At 25.6% G+C, this 21,752-nt stretch overlaps 1 protein-coding gene across 1 annotated transcript; it reads right to left on the reverse strand.

Annotated features, from left to right (window-relative positions):
* Positions 1–10,202: 10,202 nt before the first annotated feature.
* LOC149944352 (uncharacterized) lies at positions 10,203–20,813 on the reverse strand. Its single transcript, XM_090176312.1, has 8 exons — positions 20,602–20,813; positions 19,699–19,850; positions 18,170–18,422; positions 12,970–13,118; positions 12,768–12,859; positions 12,232–12,390; positions 11,309–11,378; positions 10,203–10,291 (listed from the first exon to the last, which is right to left on the reverse strand). The coding sequence occupies exons 1-8, from the start codon at positions 20,811–20,813 to the stop codon at positions 10,203–10,205; spliced, it is 1,176 nt and encodes a 391-aa protein (XP_090032438.1).
* Positions 20,814–21,752: the final 939 nt, after the last annotated feature.

Consider the following 21,752-nt stretch of genomic DNA (forward strand, 5'->3'; position numbering starts at 1 on the left):
TATAATTTATAAATATTTAATTAAATATAAGATTAATATAATTTATAAATATTTAATTAAATATAAGTTTAATATAATTTATAAATATTTAATTAAATATAAGAGTAATATAATTTATAAATATTTAATTAAATATAAGATTAATATAATTTATAAATATTTAATTAAATATAAGATTAATTAATAATTGATAAATATTTAATTAAATATAAGATTAATATAATTTATAAATATTTAATTAAATATAAGATTAATATAATTTATAAATATTTAATTAAATATAAGATTAATTAATAATTGATAAATATTTAATTAAATATAAGATTAATATAATTTATAAATATTTAATTAAATATAAGATTAATATAATTTATAAATATTTAATTAAATATAAGATTAATATAACTTTAAATATTTAATTAAATATAAGATTAATATAATTTATAAATATTTAATTAAATATAAGATTAATATAATTTATAAATATTTAATTAAATATAAGGTTAATTAATAATTGATAAATATTTAATTAAATATAAGATTAATATTATTTATAAATATTTAATTAAATATAAGATTAATATTATTTATAAATATTTAATTAAATATAAGATTAATATAATTTATAAATATTTAATTAAATATAAGATTAATATAATTTATAAATATTTAATTAAATATAAGATTAATATAATTTATAAATATTTAATTAAATATAAGATTAATATAATTTATAAATATTTAATTAAATATAAGATTAATATAATTTTAAATATTTAATTAAATATAAGAATAATATAATTTATAAATATTTAATTAAATATAAGATTAATATAATTTATAAATATTTAATTAAATATAAGATTAATTAATAATTGATAAATATTTAATTAAATATAAGATTAATATAATTTATAAATATTTAATTAAATATAAGATTAATATAATTTATAAATATTTAATTAAATATAAGATTAATATAATTTATAAATATTTAATTAAATATAAGATTAATATAATTTATAAATATTTAATTAAATATAAGATTAATGTAATTTTAAATATTTAATTAAATATAAGATTAATATAATTTATAAATATTTAATTAAATATAAGATTAATATAATTTATAAATATTTAATTAAATATAAGATTAATTAATAATTGATAAATATTTAATTAAATATAAGATTAATATAATATATAAATATTTAATTAAATATAAGATTAATATAATTTATAAATATTTAATTAAATATAAGATTAATATAATCTATAAATATTTAATTAAATATAAGATTAATATAATTTATAAATATTTAATTAAATATAAGATTAATATAATTTATAAATATTTAATTAAATATAAGATTAATATAATTTATAAATATTTAATTAAATATAAGATTAATATAATTTATAAATATTTAATTAAATAAAAGATTAATATAATTTATAAATATTTAATTAAATATAAGATTAATATAATTTTAAATATTTAATTAAATATAAGATTAATATAATTTATAAATATTTAATTAAATATAAGATTAAAATAATTTATAAATATTTAATTAAATATAAGATTAATATACTTTTAAATATTTAATTAAATATAAGATTAATATAATTTATAAATATTTAATTAAATGTAAGATTAATATAATTTATAAATATTTAATTAAATATAAGATTAATATAATTTATAAATATTTAATTAAATATAAGATTAATATAATTTATAAATATTTAATTAAATATAAGATTAATATAATTTTAAATATTTAATTAAATATAAGATTAATATAATTTATAAATATTTAATTAAATATAAGATTAATATAATTTATAAATATTTAATTAAATATAAGATTAATTAATAATTGATAAATATTTAATTAAATATAAGATTAATATAATTTATAAATATTTAATTAAATATAAGATTAATATAATTTATAAATATTTAATTAAATATAAGATTAATTAATAATTGATAAATATTTAATTAAATATAAGATTAATATAATTTATAAATATTTAATTAAATATAAGATTAATATAATTTATAAATATTTAATTAAATATAAGATTAATATAACTTTAAATATTTAATTAAATATAAGATTAATATAATTTATAAATATTTAATTAAATATAAGATTAATATAATTTATAAATATTTAATTAAATATAAGGTTAATTAATAATTGATAAATATTTAATTAAATATAAGATTAATATTATTTATAAATATTTAATTAAATATAAGATTAATATTATTTATAAATATTTAATTAAATATAAGATTAATATAATTTATAAATATTTAATTAAATATAAGATTAATATAATTTATAAATATTTAATTAAATATAAGATTAATATAATTTATAAATATTTAATTAAATATAAGATTAATATAATTTATAAATATTTAATTAAATATAAGATTAATATAATTTTAAATATTTAATTAAATATAAGAATAATATAATTTATAAATATTTAATTAAATATAAGATTAATATAATTTATAAATATTTAATTAAATATAAGATTAATTAATAATTGATAAATATTTAATTAAATATAAGATTAATATAATTTATAAATATTTAATTAAATATAAGATTAATATAATTTATAAATATTTAATTAAATATAAGATTAATATAATTTATAAATATTTAATTAAATATAAGATTAATATAATTTATAAATATTTAATTAAATATAAGATTAATGTAATTTTAAATATTTAATTAAATATAAGATTAATATAATTTATAAATATTTAATTAAATATAAGATTAATATAATTTATAAATATTTAATTAAATATAAGATTAATTAATAATTGATAAATATTTAATTAAATATAAGATTAATATAATATATAAATATTTAATTAAATATAAGATTAATATAATTTATAAATATTTAATTAAATATAAGATTAATATAATCTATAAATATTTAATTAAATATAAGATTAATATAATTTATAAATATTTAATTAAATATAAGATTAATATAATTTATAAATATTTAATTAAATATAAGATTAATATAATTTATAAATATTTAATTAAATATAAGATTAATATAATTTATAAATATTTAATTAAATAAAAGATTAATATAATTTATAAATATTTAATTAAATATAAGATTAATATAATTTTAAATATTTAATTAAATATAAGATTAATATAATTTATAAATATTTAATTAAATATAAGATTAAAATAATTTATAAATATTTAATTAAATATAAGATTAATATACTTTTAAATATTTAATTAAATATAAGATTAATATAATTTATAAATATTTAATTAAATGTAAGATTAATATAATTTATAAATATTTAATTAAATATAAGATTAATATAATTTATAAATATTTAATTAAATATAAGATTAATATAATTTATAAATATTTAATTAAATATAAGATTAATATAATTTTAAATATTTAATTAAATATAAGATTAATATAATTTATAAATATTTAATTAAATATAAGATTAATATAATTTATAAATATTTAATTAAATATAAGATTAATTAATAATTGATAAATATTTAATTAAATATAAGATTAATATAATTTATAAATATTTAATTAAATATAAGATTAATATAATTTATAAATATTTAATTAAATATAAGTTTAATATAATTTATAAATATTTAATTAAATATAAGAGTAATATAATTTATAAATATTTAATTAAATATAAGATTAATATAATTTATAAATATTTAATTAAATATAAGATTAATTAATAATTGATAAATATTTAATTAAATATAAGATTAATATAATTTATAAATATTTAATTAAATATAAGATTAATATAATTTATAAATATTTAATTAAATATAAGATTAATTAATAATTGATAAATATTTAATTAAATATAAGATTAATATAATTTATAAATATTTAATTAAATATAAGATTAATATAATTTATAAATATTTAATTAAATATAAGATTAATATAACTTTAAATATTTAATTAAATATAAGATTAATATAATTTATAAATATTTAATTAAATATAAGATTAATATAATTTATAAATATTTAATTAAATATAAGATTAATATAATTTATAAATATTTAATTAAATATAAGATTAATATAATTTATAAATATTTAATTAAATATAAGATTAATTAATAATTGATAAATATTTAATTAAATATAAGATTAATATAATATATAAATATTTAATTAAATATAAGATTAATATAATTTATAAATATTTAATTAAATATAAGATTAATATAATCTATAAATATTTAATTAAATATAAGATTAATATAATTTATAAATATTTAATTAAATATAAGATTAATATAATTTATAAATATTTAATTAAATATAAGATTAATATAATTTATAAATATTTAATTAAATATAAGATTAATATAATTTATAAATATTTAATTAAATAAAAGATTAATATAATTTATAAATATTTAATTAAATATAAGATTAATATAATTTTAAATATTTAATTAAATATAAGATTAATATAATTTATAAATATTTAATTAAATATAAGATTAAAATAATTTATAAATATTTAATTAAATATAAGATTAATATACTTTTAAATATTTAATTAAATATAAGATTAATATAATTTATAAATATTTAATTAAATGTAAGATTAATATAATTTATAAATATTTAATTAAATATAAGATTAATATAATTTATAAATATTTAATTAAATATAAGATTAATATAATTTATAAATATTTAATTAAATATAAGATTAATATAATTTTAAATATTTAATTAAATATAAGATTAATATAATTTATAAATATTTAATTAAATATAAGATTAATATAATTTATAAATATTTAATTAAATATAAGATTAATTAATAATTGATAAATATTTAATTAAATATAAGATTAATATAATTTATAAATATTTAATTAAATATAAGATTAATATAATTTATAAATATTTAATTAAATATAAGTTTAATATAATTTATAAATATTTAATTAAATATAAGAGTAATATAATTTATAAATATTTAATTAAATATAAGATTAATATAATTTATAAATATTTAATTAAATATAAGATTAATTAATAATTGATAAATATTTAATTAAATATAAGATTAATATAATTTATAAATATTTAATTAAATATAAGATTAATATAATTTATAAATATTTAATTAAATATAAGATTAATTAATAATTGATAAATATTTAATTAAATATAAGATTAATATAATTTATAAATATTTAATTAAATATAAGATTAATATAATTTATAAATATTTAATTAAATATAAGATTAATATAACTTTAAATATTTAATTAAATATAAGATTAATATAATTTATAAATATTTAATTAAATATAAGATTAATATAATTTATAAATATTTAATTAAATATAAGGTTAATTAATAATTGATAAATATTTAATTAAATATAAGATTAATATTATTTATAAATATTTAATTAAATATAAGATTAATATTATTTATAAATATTTAATTAAATATAAGATTAATATAATTTATAAATATTTAATTAAATATAAGATTAATATAATTTATAAATATTTAATTAAATATAAGATTAATATAATTTATAAATATTTAATTAAATATAAGATTAATATAATTTATAAATATTTAATTAAATATAAGATTAATATAATTTTAAATATTTAATTAAATATAAGATTAATATAATTTATAAATATTTAATTAAATATAAGATTAATATAATTTATAAATATTTAATTAAATATAAGATTAATTAATAATTGATAAATATTTTATTAAATATAAGATTAATATAATTTATAAATATTTAATTAAATATAAGATTAATATAATTTATAAATATTTAATTAAATATAAGATTAATATAATTTATAAATATTTAATTAAATATAAGATTAATATAATTTATAAATATTTAATTAAATATAAGATTAATATAATTTATAAATATTTAATTAAATATAAGATTAATATAATTTATAAATATTTAATTAAATATAAGATTAATATAATTTATAAATATTTAATTAAATATAAGATTAATATAATTTATAAATATTTAATTAAATATAAGATTAATATAATTTATAAATATTTAATTAAATATAAGATTAATATAATTTATAAATATTTAATTAAATATAAGATTAATATAATTTATAAATATTTAATTAAATATAAGATTAATATAATTTATAAATATTTAATTAAATATAAGATTAATATAATTTATAAATATTTAATTAAATATAAGATTAATATAATTTATAAATATTTAATTAAATATAAGATTAATATAATTTATAAATATTTAATTAAATATAAGATTAATATAATTTATAAATATTTAATTAAATATAAGATTAATTAATAATTGATAAATATTTAATTAAATATAAGATTAATATAATTTATAAATATTTAATTAAATATAAGATTAATATAATTTATAAATATTTAATTAAATATAAGATTAATTAATAATTTATAAATATTTAATTAAATATAAGATTAATATAATTTAAAAATATTTAATTAAATATAAGATTAATATAATTTATAAATATTTAATTAAATATAAGATTAATTAATAATTGATAAATATTTAATTAAATATAAGATTAATATAATTTATAAATATTTAATTAAATATAAGATTAATATAATTTATAAATATTTAATTAAATATAAGATTAATATAATTTATAAATATTTAATTAAATATAAGATTAATATAATTTATAAATATTTAATTAAATATAAGATTAATATAATTTATAAATATTTAAAATGATGTAGAATAAAATATACTACCTAACTTATAACTTTGTAAAGGACATTCGCCAAAGCTGTTTTCGAAAAACACCGTAGCTTAACAAGCGTTAGTGGCTCAGTGGTTAGAGTAAATCTCTTGCACGCAGCAGACCAGGGTTCTGTTCCCGGCCGGCGCCAATAAATCGCAAATTGATATTTAGACGAATACTGTGAACAAATGGTGGGAACCCTGCCATTGGACGTTGAGAGGTTGCCATAACTCTCAACACTCGGTCCGTCCCAAAAGTTTAACACGACAGACTCAACAGACTCAGCACCCACAACCATCAAAACACAAACTCAACGCCCACAACCGTCATAACACACAGAACATTAACACCCTACACATAAGCATATCAATAATGAAATATCCAATCAAACTGAGTGTAGCTAAATTGTAACTTAATTACAGACATACAGAAAAAAATCATCTCAACTGCAGTCAAATTACAGCCTTTTATTTTTGTAAGGGTAAGGCTGTCATTCTTAAGGCCGCTGAACGTTTCGGTAACAATAATACGTTGCGTCTATGGATCGATTCTATGTTGACTGATCGGGTCGCGACGGCCTCCTTGCTTGGTGAATTGCTGACGGTCACCACTAGCCGGGGCTGCCCTCAGGAGGGTGTTTCTTGGTGAAGCTAGAGAGGGTTGGCTGTTGCGGCTTTGGTTACGCTGATGACATCGCAATGATTATTACTGGGAAATTCCCAGAAACCATTTCGGCTATGATGAGAAGAGCTCTCAGCTCTGAGGAATGCTGGTGTAGGGACATTGGCCTCACCGTCAATCCTGATAAGACGTGCCTGTTTCCTTTCACTTGGAGGGCGGTGAATATTGGTGAAGTCAACTGAGGTAAAATACTTCAGTGTAATTCTCGATAGTAAGCTAACATGGCTGCCTCATCTTGATCATAGTATCAGGGAGGCTAAAATGCTTTTCTAGAGAGTAAGGGGAATCATAAGCAAGTCTTAGGGTCCTAGTCCAAAGGCTGTTCATTGGATCTATACTATGATAATAGGGCATATGCGGACATATGCAGCAGTGGTTTGGTGGCCAAGGGTAGTGCTTTAGTCAGTTCAGGCTGAATAACGCACTGTGCAAAGGATGGCCTGTGTCAGCATTACAGGAGCTATGAGAACAGCCCCAAGGGCTTCGCTGGAGGTGCTCCTGAATTTTCTTCAACTCCATCTATATATAGAGGAGCTTGCATTTATAAGTGCGTATCGCTTACTATATAATAATAATAATAATAATAATAATCAGCTAGGTTAATACCCAAGACACCACCTTAGACCCAAGTCATCTAGTTTAAACAGATGGCCGGTCTGCAATGCGTAAGAGGGTGGTGGCAAGCCCTTCGTACCGCGAGAGCCAACAGCTCCCTACACTTACTATAATGGTTGGTGGAGGTCTGCTAATTTGAAGTGTAGCCACACCAAATTTTTTCGACAATATTATGGTAGGTTCTAACAACATAGCTGCAAAGTAACACTTTGAAAGGCTGTTTAAAGTTTATTTTCCAAGTCGATTAGACTGGACTGGCGACACAGTTTTTGGATGGCTCCATGACTCACTCAGGGGTGGGAGCGTGAGTTTACTGTCAGACTAAGAAGTTTGGCTTTTTTGAGAGCCTCGGTGTTTTTGCTACGGTTTTTCAGGCCATTTGCTTTTGCGTAGTCTGTCTTAAGAAGAAGTATCGAGGCAAGACTGTTCAGATTTTCTCGGACAGCCAGGCTGCCCTTATCGATCCTATTCAGTTTAGTATCACTTCTAAGCTTGATCTTTGGATCTCCTTTCGGAATTGGGCACCCATAATAGGGGGCATCAGGGTAATGAGAGGGCCGACACTCTGGCCAAAGAGGGTGCTAGAATAGGTTCTTAGGTGCTGAACCTGTTCTTCCAATACCCAATGGCTTGGTTCGCAGCCATGTGCATGGCGCTATGGCTAAAAGACAGGTCAAGCTTTGGCGTGAGACGGATGATCAAAGGCAGGCCCTGGGCCTTCTAAAAAGAGAGCAACTGAGTTGCTCTCGCTCTCTAAGAGTAGTATCAGGGTGGTTACGGGCCTACTTTTAGGTCACTGCCAGCTTTATAGATGTCGGCATCTGATTTTCAGTAGTGAGTGTCCTATGTGCAGGGCATGCCTTGCAGAGAATGAAACTTCCTCTCATGTCCTTTGTGTCTGTTATTTTTATGCGGCTCAAAGGTTTGAGCATCTTGGTATGCACTTGCTGGAAACAAATGATCTTTCCAACCTTCGGTGAAGGAAATTCTACGCTACGTTTCGGAGACTGGGCTTTTCCATGTCTTATAGGCTGGGGCTGCACAATGGACCTCTGGTCGAAGTGCTGGTTTGGTCTTGACCCAACCAACCAACCCAACTAATAACTACAGCTGTGATCCTGACTAAATTTTCAAATATGGTTTATCGCGTGCAGAAGATGGGGGAATTATTTAGCCTCATTTTTTATATGAAATGTTCTTTGTAGTTCCTTCAAAACGTTTAATTCCTATAATTGTTATGGAAAATTCATTATCATTAAAACCAAAAACGTTTGGTTTAAAAATGATGATAATTAACAGACATACAAAGGTTTCTTTTGTATATTGTATAAAATGTTATAATAGGAGTACATAATTAAAGAAATAGTATAGAAGTTCTTAAAAATATCACAATATTTAATGATATTCCTGGGTGATAACCTACGCAGCGGAGATAGACAGAGGTGTATTGGAGACGATTCTGTTTCACCCAAACTGCTCAGAGAAATGAAAATACCTGCATTTAAGCCTATTACGTATGGGGAACTAGACTCACATATTCTTGTCCGCACCAATAGGAAAAGAGTAAAACAGTGTTTGAAATTCGAGAACGCTATGGGGGCCATTTCGATCCGACACTGATTCCGTGGATTTCTTTTCCGCAACTACCGTTGTTGAACTCAACTACATGATCCCTTTTTCAAATGAACTAAGAAATTACAAAATACTGAAACCACTGGGTCTATTGCCCCTCGTTCTTTACCGTCACAATAGAGCGTGGTAAAAAAGTTCAGGGTTCAAGTAACGTCAGGCATTTAGATAAGCAAAATGGGAAAAATGAAATTCTAGAAAGAGTTTATTCTTCTTAACGTTTCTGTGGACTTTGGGCTCGTAAAGCGTTGTGACAAATTTGATTCATTAACTTCTTGGCCCTCTCCCATATTTATAAAAGCTATTTCTGTGCTGTTTTACTATGTTAAAACCATTTTAATTAACATTTTTATTTCTGGAAATTTTAATGTATTCTTACTTTTTATTATTATTTAAAAAAATTATTTATAATTCAAAACGCATTCAGATTTCTGTAGAATTCCTCTCTCACTACTAACTTGTTGTTCTGTTGTATTGGTAACAGTCGTACGTCACTTATTCCTGAAAAAAGATTTTTTAAATATCAATTTGTACTAACTAAAATAGAAATATGCAAGACACAATTTGAAACTAACTTTTAAAATAAGAATACGCAAGAAATAATTTGAAACTAACTTAAATAAGAATACGCAAGAAAGAATTTGAAACTAAACTAAAAATATGCCAGAAAGAATTTGAAACTAAACTAAAAATATGCCAGAAAGAATTTGAAACGAACTAAAATAAAAATATGCAAGAAAGAATTCGATACTAACTTAAAATGGAATACGCAAGAAAGAATTTGAAACTAACTTAAAATAGAATACGCAAGTTAGAATTTGTAACTAACTTAAAATGGAATACGCAAGAAAGAATTTGAAACTCACTTAAAATAGAATACGCAAGCTAGAATTTGGAACTAACTTAAAATGGAATACGCAAGAAAGAATTTGAAACTAACTTAAAATAGAATACGCAAGCTAGAATTTGTAACTAACTTAAAATAGATTACGCAAGAAAGAATTTGTTACTAACTTAAAATAGAATACGCAAGAAAGAATTTGAAACAATTAAAAATTAGAAAATAAAATTTTGTATACGGTGTTTCATTTTGTTCTGATATCGCATTTTTAACAAAAACTATAATAGGTATAGTTTTTAAATTTTCAGGTTATACGTATGACGTAATGATCATTCTTATTATTATTTTTGTTTGTTTAATGGTTTGTTTGAATAAAAATATTTATCTTTGGTATATTTGTGGTATCCTTAAAATTTGTGCCCGAAAACAGCTTTTGTCTCTAAAGACAAAATTATTATTTTTTATGACCAAAATATTTTTATTTGTTCGTTTTCAAGTATGCTCTACAACTTTATTCTAGAAGGTTTTCGTCTATCCCCGACTGGTCAAAAAAAATGATTTCAGAAAATTTCAGAATGCGTTGTCAGTACATATATAAGCAACTAGGTGCAGAAGTGGAAAGTGGCATAGAAACCAAATTTTTAAAATTTGTTACTTCCATCTTCTTGTGAACATACCAGATAAACTCATAGTTGTCTCCAATTCCTTACGAATGATATCAAGAACACATTTCGCACCTCTCTCGCCCTTTAAAGAGACAAATGTTCATGAAGCAAAGATTAAAAAAGTTTTAAAAATAAACTACCACCAAAAAATAACCTTTGGTGAAATATGTCAAGAAACCAAACCAAAACACACAGAAACTATCATTTGAATTTTTTTTATTTATATCAAAAGTGAGTGTAGTGAGCTGTCTGTCTGCTTGCCATTACCCTCCAACACATTAAAAAAAAAGAAAGCTATGATTTTCTTTGAAATTATTTTTAACTCGTACATAAAATTAAGGTTATTTCGTTTTTTTAATTGGGTTTGGTTTGCACTTTTTCAGGTTTGGAGTTCTGTGATGCCTGTGTTACAGTGTTAATATATTTGTATACTGTGGGAAAATGTCCAGATGAAATTTATCCTTTCTCCTTAAAATAAAATCAGCGTGGTATCTTATTGACGACCTAACACTTTTTTAAGCTATTGAGGTAAGTGACGATCTTTTCAGTTTTATTGCAAAGAGAAAATTGACGAAAGTACCCGCTAGTATGTTCAACAAAGTCGTTACTCCAAAGTAAACATATGTAAAATATTGGAATAACCATTCATAAAGATATAAGACGTAACGTATTTTGAAAAGGTTTTATATAAAAATTCAAGAAAAAAATAAGTTCCGGAAATAAAAAGAAAAAGATGAAATGTAACCAAAGAGTTACATTTGAGTTATTAATAGTGGCTCCGAATTTCGTTAGCCTTGTTTCGGATATGGTAAGGTAGATTTTTTAAAAACACTTTCTAATACCGTTATTACGCTGATATTCTATAAAAATTATAATCGTTATCTTTGTAAGCATCTCCATTTGACCCCGTTGACCCAACCCTGAAAGTGACTTACTTGGAAAGAGAGTCCATACAAATTAGGCCGTCCGTAGAAGACTGCCCTCGCCCCCAAAGACAGAGCTTTGAAGACGTCGACTCCAGTTCTGACACCACCATCCAAGTACACTTCCGTTCGATCTCCAACTGCTTTCACGATTTCCGGCAAAGCTTCAATCTAAATAAAAATATTCTATTCAGAGTTTTAGAAAAGTGCATGGAATGTTTTTATAAAAGATAGTTTTAGAGGTTCCACTTTAGTTTACTAAAGTCTTCTATTAAAAATTTTATGATGAAAATAAGCAAATTTCGTTTAAATTTTGGAAGAATCTTCTATATTCACCGTACTTCTTGAAAATTAACGAAATCAATATGGGTCGCTCGACAAAACTCTTTTAGAGGGAGAAAACCTTCAAGACTAATGATGAGAGGTACCGAGAAAACTAACGTGACCTAGGAAATGGGAAAACTGCTTCACGGTTGACTTTTTGTAAAACAAATATATGACCGATGTCTAGAGTGAATTTGATAGGTATCTGTTGTTTCTATACTTACGGTGGCACATGATGAGTCCAATTGTCTGCCTCCGTGGTTTGAAACCATTATCGCATCAGCACCGGCTTTCACGGCCAAAACAGCATCTTCAGCTTAAAACAAGAAACGTTTAGCTAAGATTAAATCATATTTTGCCTACCAGCGTGACAACATCGACTGACAAAGATATAAAATTGAAAACGGAGAAAAGCTTAACAATGACCTGTTAAAATTCCTTTAACAACAATCGGAAGGCTTGTTTTCGATTTTAACGAGGTTAAGTCACTCCAATTAGCATTTGCTGCCGTAGTTGTACTTCCCGGTTCTAATAAGTTGTATTGTCCATTTAAATAGAAATGGAAGTTTTCGAAGCTGAAATGAAATATTTTAATACAAATTAAGTACTTCATAATATGCAAATATTATCTGTTATATAAACTTTCAGATGGGAACTATAATTTACAATGAAAAAAATCTTAGTTTTTTAATTTAAATTAGTGTTGTAAGTCGGAAAATTTTCCGTATTTTTTCCGAAAAATAAAAATGTGTGCATTCCATGATTAGTCTGATATATTCCGAATCGGAAAGTAAATCTAAACCTCTAGACTAGTTTAAACTGATTAACAATGTAACGCTATTCATGTTTTTAGTATGTTTACTTATATTAGACATTTTTTATCGATAAAAAGTTAAAAACATTAAAAACCCTTAAAAAGTAATTTATGCTTGAATTTTTTATTTTTCCGAGTTGCGGAAAATTTTCTGGAAATTTCTCCGCATTTTATTTTTACGGAAAATTAAGAACACTAATTTAAATTGATAAAACTTTATCTCCATTAAATACAGAACATTAACGTTGTAGTTTTCATTTTAACGGATTTTTAAATCAATTCACTACCTTGGAGTATCTATAAAAATACAAAGTGTTATATTAGTTAGTCCGCTAACTTAAGTCAAATATTTGTCAACACTTTAGATAAATTTTGATGTGCACCTTAATTTAGCCTTAAAATGTATGAAACGGTTCCTTTATTCGGTTGTACGCGCACTTTTTTGGGGTAAATCGGTAAAAAAAAAATATTTTTACGATTTACAAAACGTGATTTTAACAACTCTATCCAAAGTTTAGTTTTTATTTAGCCAAATTTCCTTATCTTTGGCATTGCTACGAAACAAGGTTTACATTTTCGTTCTTCTAACTTGTTTTTTGTTTCTTAACTTATTTAAACCTTAATAACGATTTCAACCGATTTTGGCTCAAACCCCGTATAATTCCAACATTTTTTAGTTCAATTCACATCAAGAGAGAAATGAAGAATACGATCCACCAGTTTTCCTAATTTGAAAACCGCGGGTTTGAACTATAGATTACAATATTAGCGACATCTATAGTTCAAACCAGATAATCAGTTCAAGGTCAAAGAAAGACCAACTAGATCTCCTATCTACCCCCTCCCAAATTCTCTTTATGTTACGTCAACAAGCACAAGTATATAAACTATTGAAAAACTATGCTTATTTTTATTAAGTATTGGTAGGCAACTCAAGAGGCTCGCGGATGGTTAAGCTTGACCGGTGAAAGTAGAGCCTCGAGTTAAGTTGAGAGTCGGTGGTAAATTATATGTGAAATGTTAAAATATAAAAGTAATTTGTGAAGACCAGTTTTGTGTTTGGTGTGCGTTCGGATGACCAGAAACAGCCGTGAATCCAGAGACCAATTGAACTGTAAGACTGTACAATATACCTACTACTGATCCCGAAGATCAACTACAGTAAGAACCATTGTGACTTGGAATAAGTACGTCGTCCGGGAGATCGAAAAGAGTTGTTGTAAAATGAGTTGTTGTTTTAAGATTATAGGTTATTGAGCCAGGTTTAGCTCAGAGGTTCTTTTTAAAAGAATATGTAAAATAAGTGTCAGGAATAAAATGTCTAAAATAGAGTTAAATTAGGTTAAGAAATTATGGGTCAACCCTTAACCCAAGTCATGTGAGATAGTTATCTTGAATTTTTTTGGCACCAAGGTCTAAGGACCGAATAATAATCTAAATTACATTTAACCTGGACTCTGTTAAATTTTCACTAACACTCTCATAAATTCCATAGTGCGGTTTTACCGAACTTTATAAATTTCGATTATTAACGGCGGACGAGTCAGTCTCGTTTAAATTATTTGCGCCGACGTGGCGAATTTCAGAATAAATGTAGATCCCTCCTACAGTTCCGACACGATTTTACTTAAATTTTCGTTAAAACTTAAACGTCGTTTTACCTTTTAAAGTAAACAAGTGGGCCCGGCAGTCCCAAATAATAGTTTCATACGAGCCAAGCTTTACGAACACAACGAATAGTAGTATAACCGTTAACGGAAACATGAACAAATAAAATAAACGGTCGAAAAAAACCGCTCGAAATATTTTTGTGGAAAATATGGGAACCGCTCGAAATATGTTTGTGGGAAATATAGCGGTGACAATTTCAAAAATTACCCAGAGTGTTTGGGCTAAAGGGTTAAAAGACCAACAGAAGCGATTTCACCACGTTTAGAGATGCACTTACGGAAACCCATGCCACCCTCCCCTCCCTTCACACCTTGAGGCTCTGGGAAGGTGTTCCACAGAATGGTTGGGCTCCGAAGAGTCGGCAACTTTTACCAGCCTTGGCCAACAATAGAAATGAGCGCTCGGTGGGAGAGCCGCCATATCCCTCCCCCACCCGAATGGAAGCGAGAGGCAAGCGCTGTTGCGGAAACCGTGTGCGAACGAAAATGCAAAACGCCAGAGACGGAAACGGCAAAAGATCGCCGAATCTTGAAATTTTCGATCCCGCTTGCCCGGCTTGCTAGGTTGTTAGTTGTCGAACTCGCGTGAATTTTAGGGACGGAAATCTGGTACAACTATAGGAGAATATGGCTAGCTTTCTACGGCCTTTCCCTCTCAGGTTTAAAACGCGAGTGTAGGAGGATTCTACCGTGGCGTAAGAGTACGACGTTATTGCGGACGGTGAGAATCCTACCGTGGCGTTAGAAAACGGCGTGTCTGCGAATGGCGGCGGCGGCGGCGGCGGCGGCGGCGGCGGCGGCGGCGGGGACTGTAGCGGCTACGGGAGTTTTACTCTAGCCTATACTAGGCTCGTGTAAAACTAAAAATTGCAAGAAAATGTGTTAGAGCGTTTCCAACGTTTGTCAAGTATTATTTAAAAACGTAAAAGGATGAAAACTGAAAACGAAGTTCATTATTTTATTGTTAAACCATTAACCAATTTAAGAGGGGTTTCCCCTTCTATAAAAACTTGTCGAAGTTAACGGTAATAGTTAGTGTAGGGAGCTGTTGGCTCGCGTGGCATGTAGGGCTTGCCACCATCCTCCTACGCATTGTAACCCGACCACCTGAATTAATGGCTTTAAAAGTCGCTTGATGACTGAGGCCTTGGGTATTAGCCTAACTAATTATTATTAATATATTATTATTATTATTATTACTAGGCCAAAGCTATTTTTTCAAAAGCATTTCGTGATAAAATAGTGCTGAATGCAAAACATCATATTGTGACTTGTCAAATCTAGAGACTTCGGTGTGCCGTGATTTCGCAAAACTGGCAACACAGCTACCATGGTGGTTAATTAATAGACAGTAAAAATGGTACAGTAAGCAATGTACAATGAAATAAGTATTTCCTCACAAAGCAGCCAGATGGTCGATAATTTTAAAATATGCCAATTTTAAAAATACAGCAACATTATGATATTAAAGTAAACCGATAGGTTAATGTTTATTCTTACCCTCGACTCCTGCCTTCCACTCAATCCCCGTTTAGCTGTTTATCCCGTACCCTATCGTGTAGCATTGCGCTATATTCGATCGCTAAGACCCGATTTTACACTTCAAATTTGCAAAAACATCGCATTTCGACACTTTTGTATACAGTACGGTCTAGAGAACAAACTACTTATCGTAGGTGAAATCGGAAAACACCATTCGATTTCTGACATTTCAATCCTCAGACTTTGCTATATTTCAAGTCAATTCCAGTTAATTTTAGTTAGTAAATCATCGAATACAAATTCAGTTAATAATTTATCAGCTCTAAAAACAACCGGCTAGAGATAGAGCGAGCTTTTCGGGACGGGAGATAGGGGAAGACGCGGTGGTGGAATACTTGTCTAAGAGGGAAAAAGGGCCGTGATTGGCCCTTTCGCTTTTAGCACGCCAGTCGCAGAGTTGCCATAAGTGATTATTTAGTTTTTAAATCTGATAGTGCAACGTTCAAGGTATTTATAATTATATTTATTTTCCAAAAATTACTTTGGTATGTTAAGCCTTGGTACAATTATTACATAATTAAAAAGGCTTCAGTAAAATTGCAAATAAATAAAATAGGAGTCGAGATGGAATTTTTTTTGGTGATACCGTGATTTCCGTAAATTCTACCCTACATAGCGCTAATTTTTTAGAACTGACAAGGAAACGGTAAAGTAGGACTCTTGAATGAGCTTATATTGGTAGTTAGACTATAGTATATATATTATTTTAAATATTTTGAAAACGACTACCGCAAACTGCGTAAATTACTTGGTATACGTTTATGTTTAGACTATACTAAATATCATGTTAATCCAAATCTGAGATTAATAAAAACGAAGTTGAATTATGATTATTTCATTACGTAACTTCGAATTAATCAATTACTTAAACGAATAGTCGACATTAATATCAAAATTTTAGCACAATGAAAAAGGGACATATATTATACAAAAACAGTTCTCTGAACTGAAAAAACCGTGTTTATTCTTGTAAATGTTACGGCTAAGAAGGGACAGATATTGAAAGTTCACATATTGTAAATGTTACGGCTAAGAAGGGACAGATATTGAAAGGTCACATCTTGTAAATGTTACGGCTAAGAAGGGACAGATATTGAAAGTTCACAACAGCGTTTCAAGTTCTGTTTAATTTTCCCAAGTGACTTACGGAACACCGATGAATTTTCAGCTAACACGCATGCGCATTGCGGTCCCGGATTATTTCCTACCCACTGAAATAATCCGGGACTGCAATGCGCATGCGTGTTAGCTGAAAATTCATCGGTGTTCCGTAAGTCACTTGGGAAAATTAAACAGAACTTGAAACGCTGTTGTGAACTTTCAATATCTGTCCCTTCTTAGCCGTAACATTTACAAGAATAAACACGGTTTTTTCAGTTCAGAGAACTGTTTTTGTATAATCTTTCTTTCACTGCACTCAAAGGTTTGTTTCCGAAAATGTAACCTTTAAAGATTCGCTCTCGTATCTATAAATTTCAAATGTGGAAAGTTTTTCCATCTCAGGGCAAGGGCGACTTTCATGTTCAGGCCCTTATTAAAGTCTATTAAATTAGCTGATTATATTCTTGATGAATACGATTAATCTTTTAATAGAACTAACCTGTTAGTTTCCGGAAAGGTATAACGTCCTTCATTTTTTAAATATCGTTTATTTTCCGGATTGTCAATGGTTAGAACTATCGCCTTGTAGCCGGACGTTTCGGCTCTTCTGACCATGTCCAATGTTAAGTTACGATTGGAAAAGATATGAACTTGATACCACAGAAGACCACCTTTGGCAGCTTCCGCGACCCTTTCTAGTGATATTTGAGAATAACTACTCAGTGCCATCACAGTTCCAGCTCTCCTAGCGGCTATAGAAAAAGTAGATTGTTTTATTGCAATGTTTTTGGGTGATTTGTTATAAAACAGTTTAATCTAGCTGATAGCTAAACCTTTAGTGAGATCTCAAATATTTGCTAGGCTTAGCCGTTATTTTGATAAACACATTTAATTAATTTTAATTAAATAAAATCGCAATGGCCCGCAGACATGAGTTTCGAAACAATGTATGAAAATAGCAGAAGTCAACAAATGACTTCGAGTATCTTCAAAGTTCATCAGTAAACGAATCTAGTTATTGGCATTAACATTGGTTCTCTTGCAGCCCGGGTCTGCTCTCAGCGGCTGGGGATTTGAAACTGATTTACAGTCACCACAAAAAATAACCCAAATTTTCAACACAGTTTACTCTCCCTTTACAGTAGGGAATTGCGATCGCCGTACAATGAGGCAATGACAATTCCGTTTCAAACACTTTTTTAATTATTGTTTTCTTTGAAACTTGTCTTATGTATAGGTGTTAAAACTATGTCACTCTTTAATTGTGTCGTCAAAAATGTTTCCAGGTTTACGGAGAAAGTGAAGCCGCAATTATAGCCTTTGTTATCATTATTACCGGAAACTATCCTCCGCCAGATAGAGGGAGGGTCTGCGACCGTACTGGATTGTTTCTCGCCCTTAGTGATCAAAAGGGGAATGATTACGTTAATAAAAGATTGAGAGGCGTGGCTCTGAGCGCGTTCGCTCTTACATTTTCAAACATTATCTTATTCTGAACTATATAATAGAAAAAATCGATATTTTTATTTTGGGATTTTTTTGACGTATTTGGACTATCAAGTATTTATAGTGCGTACCACTTCTACCTGTTAAGGAATATCTGTATTTATTAATCATTCACTGGTTTTATGCAGATAACACAAAACACGTTCTGATCTGAGTAGATACAATCTGTAAGCCATAAGACTATTTATTAGAACAAACGACTGACAAATTTGCGCATGTTTTCGGGTTGGAGACCCCTTTTCGGTAATTGTTATCTAATTTCATTTTTAAACTAAAAAATTGCTAATAAAACAGCTGTCAGCTACCGATTGTAAACAAAATGTTTTTTTTTCAAACGTTTCCTTTTTGATATTAATTAATGTTATCTAGCTAACTGTTAACTGCAGATGACTTAAGAAGTGGGTTAATCTGATATTGAAGTTATCGCGCTTTAAAGCACTATGTACTGAAAATGTTTAAAAACAAATTATAGCAAAATTTCGGCTATCAGTAAACCATAGTGCATTAAAACCAGTTTCTGACCTTTGGCGGTGGCATTTTCTCCATCGGGATGAGCTCCACGTTGAGCCGCGTGAGGCGATATTCCAACTGGAAAGGAAATCCGCTCTCCCAAAACGGTTGTTGCCAAATGGATATTCGACACGTCCCGCATCAGTCGCGGTCTTACGCGTAACCTGCAAAAAATAAAACGGTTAACCCTCGTGAACCAAAATTGAAGCGGATGGATTACGCGATTGATTTTGAAAATTTCCTTAATCTTTCAGCGCCCCTAGAAATGATAGACAATTATTTCTAGAAATTGTTTATTCTATTTCACGCGTGCCGATTGACGATGATTATTTAAACATAAGTTGCATCTCCTGAAAAGTAGTTTTCTTAAATGATATAAATATTTTGCATAATTCAAGCAATGTGCGCTATAACGTTATGGAAATACGAACGCCGTACCTTATATTTGGTTTATGACTTTATAATTTAACAATATTTTTATTATTACCACAAGTTTATATTTATATTTTAAATAACTATGTCAGTTACATGTATCTCCACCACGTTAAAAAATGTCTTGAATTACCAACCATTTTGGTTAACTTCAGTCCTAATGAGACATCAAACGTGTTACAGTGAAATACCGGCATCTGATAATTGATAATAATTTGTGGCTCTAACGTCACAAAACACGGCTAGAAAAACTTATATTCCTCGCGACTGTCGCGCGCGCTCGTAGACTTTTAAAAGTAAGAGGCTGTGACGTAAGATGCAACATATTCTATTTTTCACTTTTTATTCATTTTATTTTATAGACATATCTATTGGTATTTGTTTGAGATATTTCGTTACTTTAATTTGAGATCTTCTGGGAATGATGTCAACTTGGCGTGACGGCACACGTGAATTTTACTGAAATCGCGAACACAGTTTTACCTGTTAAACGCCTGGATGTTTTCTTTGAAGGTATTTCCAGAAAGAGCCACATCTTCGTAGTACATAAGGGCGTTTTTATCGATTTTCGCTTTCGCGTACTCGTGAAAATCTGCAACGCTGACGAAATTGGCACATTTGGAAATTGGGTATTCTTTAGCTGCAACGACACTCCACAAGACAATACCACCAAAAAGGACGACGTAAATAAGCATACTTCTACTACTATAAACTCTATCGAAATAAAACTTTTCTCTTGGCTTGTTGAGAATATATCTGTAAAGTGCATTGACTAAATCAGTAGACTTTGTTTCATTTTTTTTCAAATCCTCTCGTTAATATCGAAAAACAAAAATATATTTGTTGGCAAACATGAAGATCTTTACTATTCTCTCAAAATAAATTCACAAAAAAAAAATAAATAAGTTGACAATTTCAATAGATTTTAGTTTCGAGTTATTTCAGATAACCAAGCAATTTTTCATTTTATTTTTAGTTTCACCGATTAGAACAAACTTTAAACCGTTGATCTCGAAATACAACGGTCTTTTTAAAAATACCGTGCTTGAAATAGTTTTCCACTATAAAGTTTAAGGGTTAGGTGTCCTACGACGTTATCGACGTATGTTTTTCAGATTTTTTTCTCATATTGCTTTAGTCATCTAAAATTCATGCAATGCTTCGTCGATAAATGATATAATATTTTGGAAAAGAATCAGGTTCAAATGGTTTCAATTTAATCAATGAACAGTCACAACTACTTAATAGTATTTGAATAGATATGTTAACTTTATCAAATTACGACAATCGATAATTTTTTATTAAAAGGAAATAAACATTTTACAATAGAAGTATGTTAATTATTCTGGGCTGATTACTAGATAAAAAAATAAATTAAAACAAATCTTTTGATAGCCAGAAGGAGGTCTTATTATGAAGCTCAATTAGAGTTTCTCTACACAAATAAAGTTGCTTAATAAGGAACGGATAATGTAACATTGTTGAAATTCTATCTGTTTTTCTTAAGCGAAAATGCAGGTAGCGGTTCTTTGTTTAAGAATTTTGTTTCAAAATAAATATGAATTAAACTAAAACGTATTTTCGCTTCGCACTACTAAACAACTGCATTTATACTCCACTCAGGTTAAACTCGT

Source organism: Leiobunum rupestre, chromosome 5 (genome assembly GCF_980474605.1).
Source record: "Leiobunum rupestre chromosome 5, qqLeiRupe1.1.hap1, whole genome shotgun sequence".
Classification (NCBI taxonomy): Eukaryota; Metazoa; Arthropoda; class Arachnida; order Opiliones; family Sclerosomatidae; genus Leiobunum; species Leiobunum rupestre.

Bases quoted from the DNA above. Each gene is read 5' to 3' on its own strand.
- LOC149944352 (XM_090176312.1), bottom strand. From the start codon at position 20,813: ATGCTTATTTACGTCGTCCTTTTTGGTGGTATTGTCTTGTGGAGTGTC. The intron at 19,851-20,601 runs GTAAAACTGTGT...TATTTTTTGCAG, and splicing joins AACATCCAGGCGTTTAACAG to GTTACGCGTAAGACCGCGAC. The intron at 10,292-11,308 runs GTATGTTCACAA...ATCTTTTTTCAG, and splicing joins GACAACTATGAGTTTATCTG to GAATAAGTGACGTACGACTG.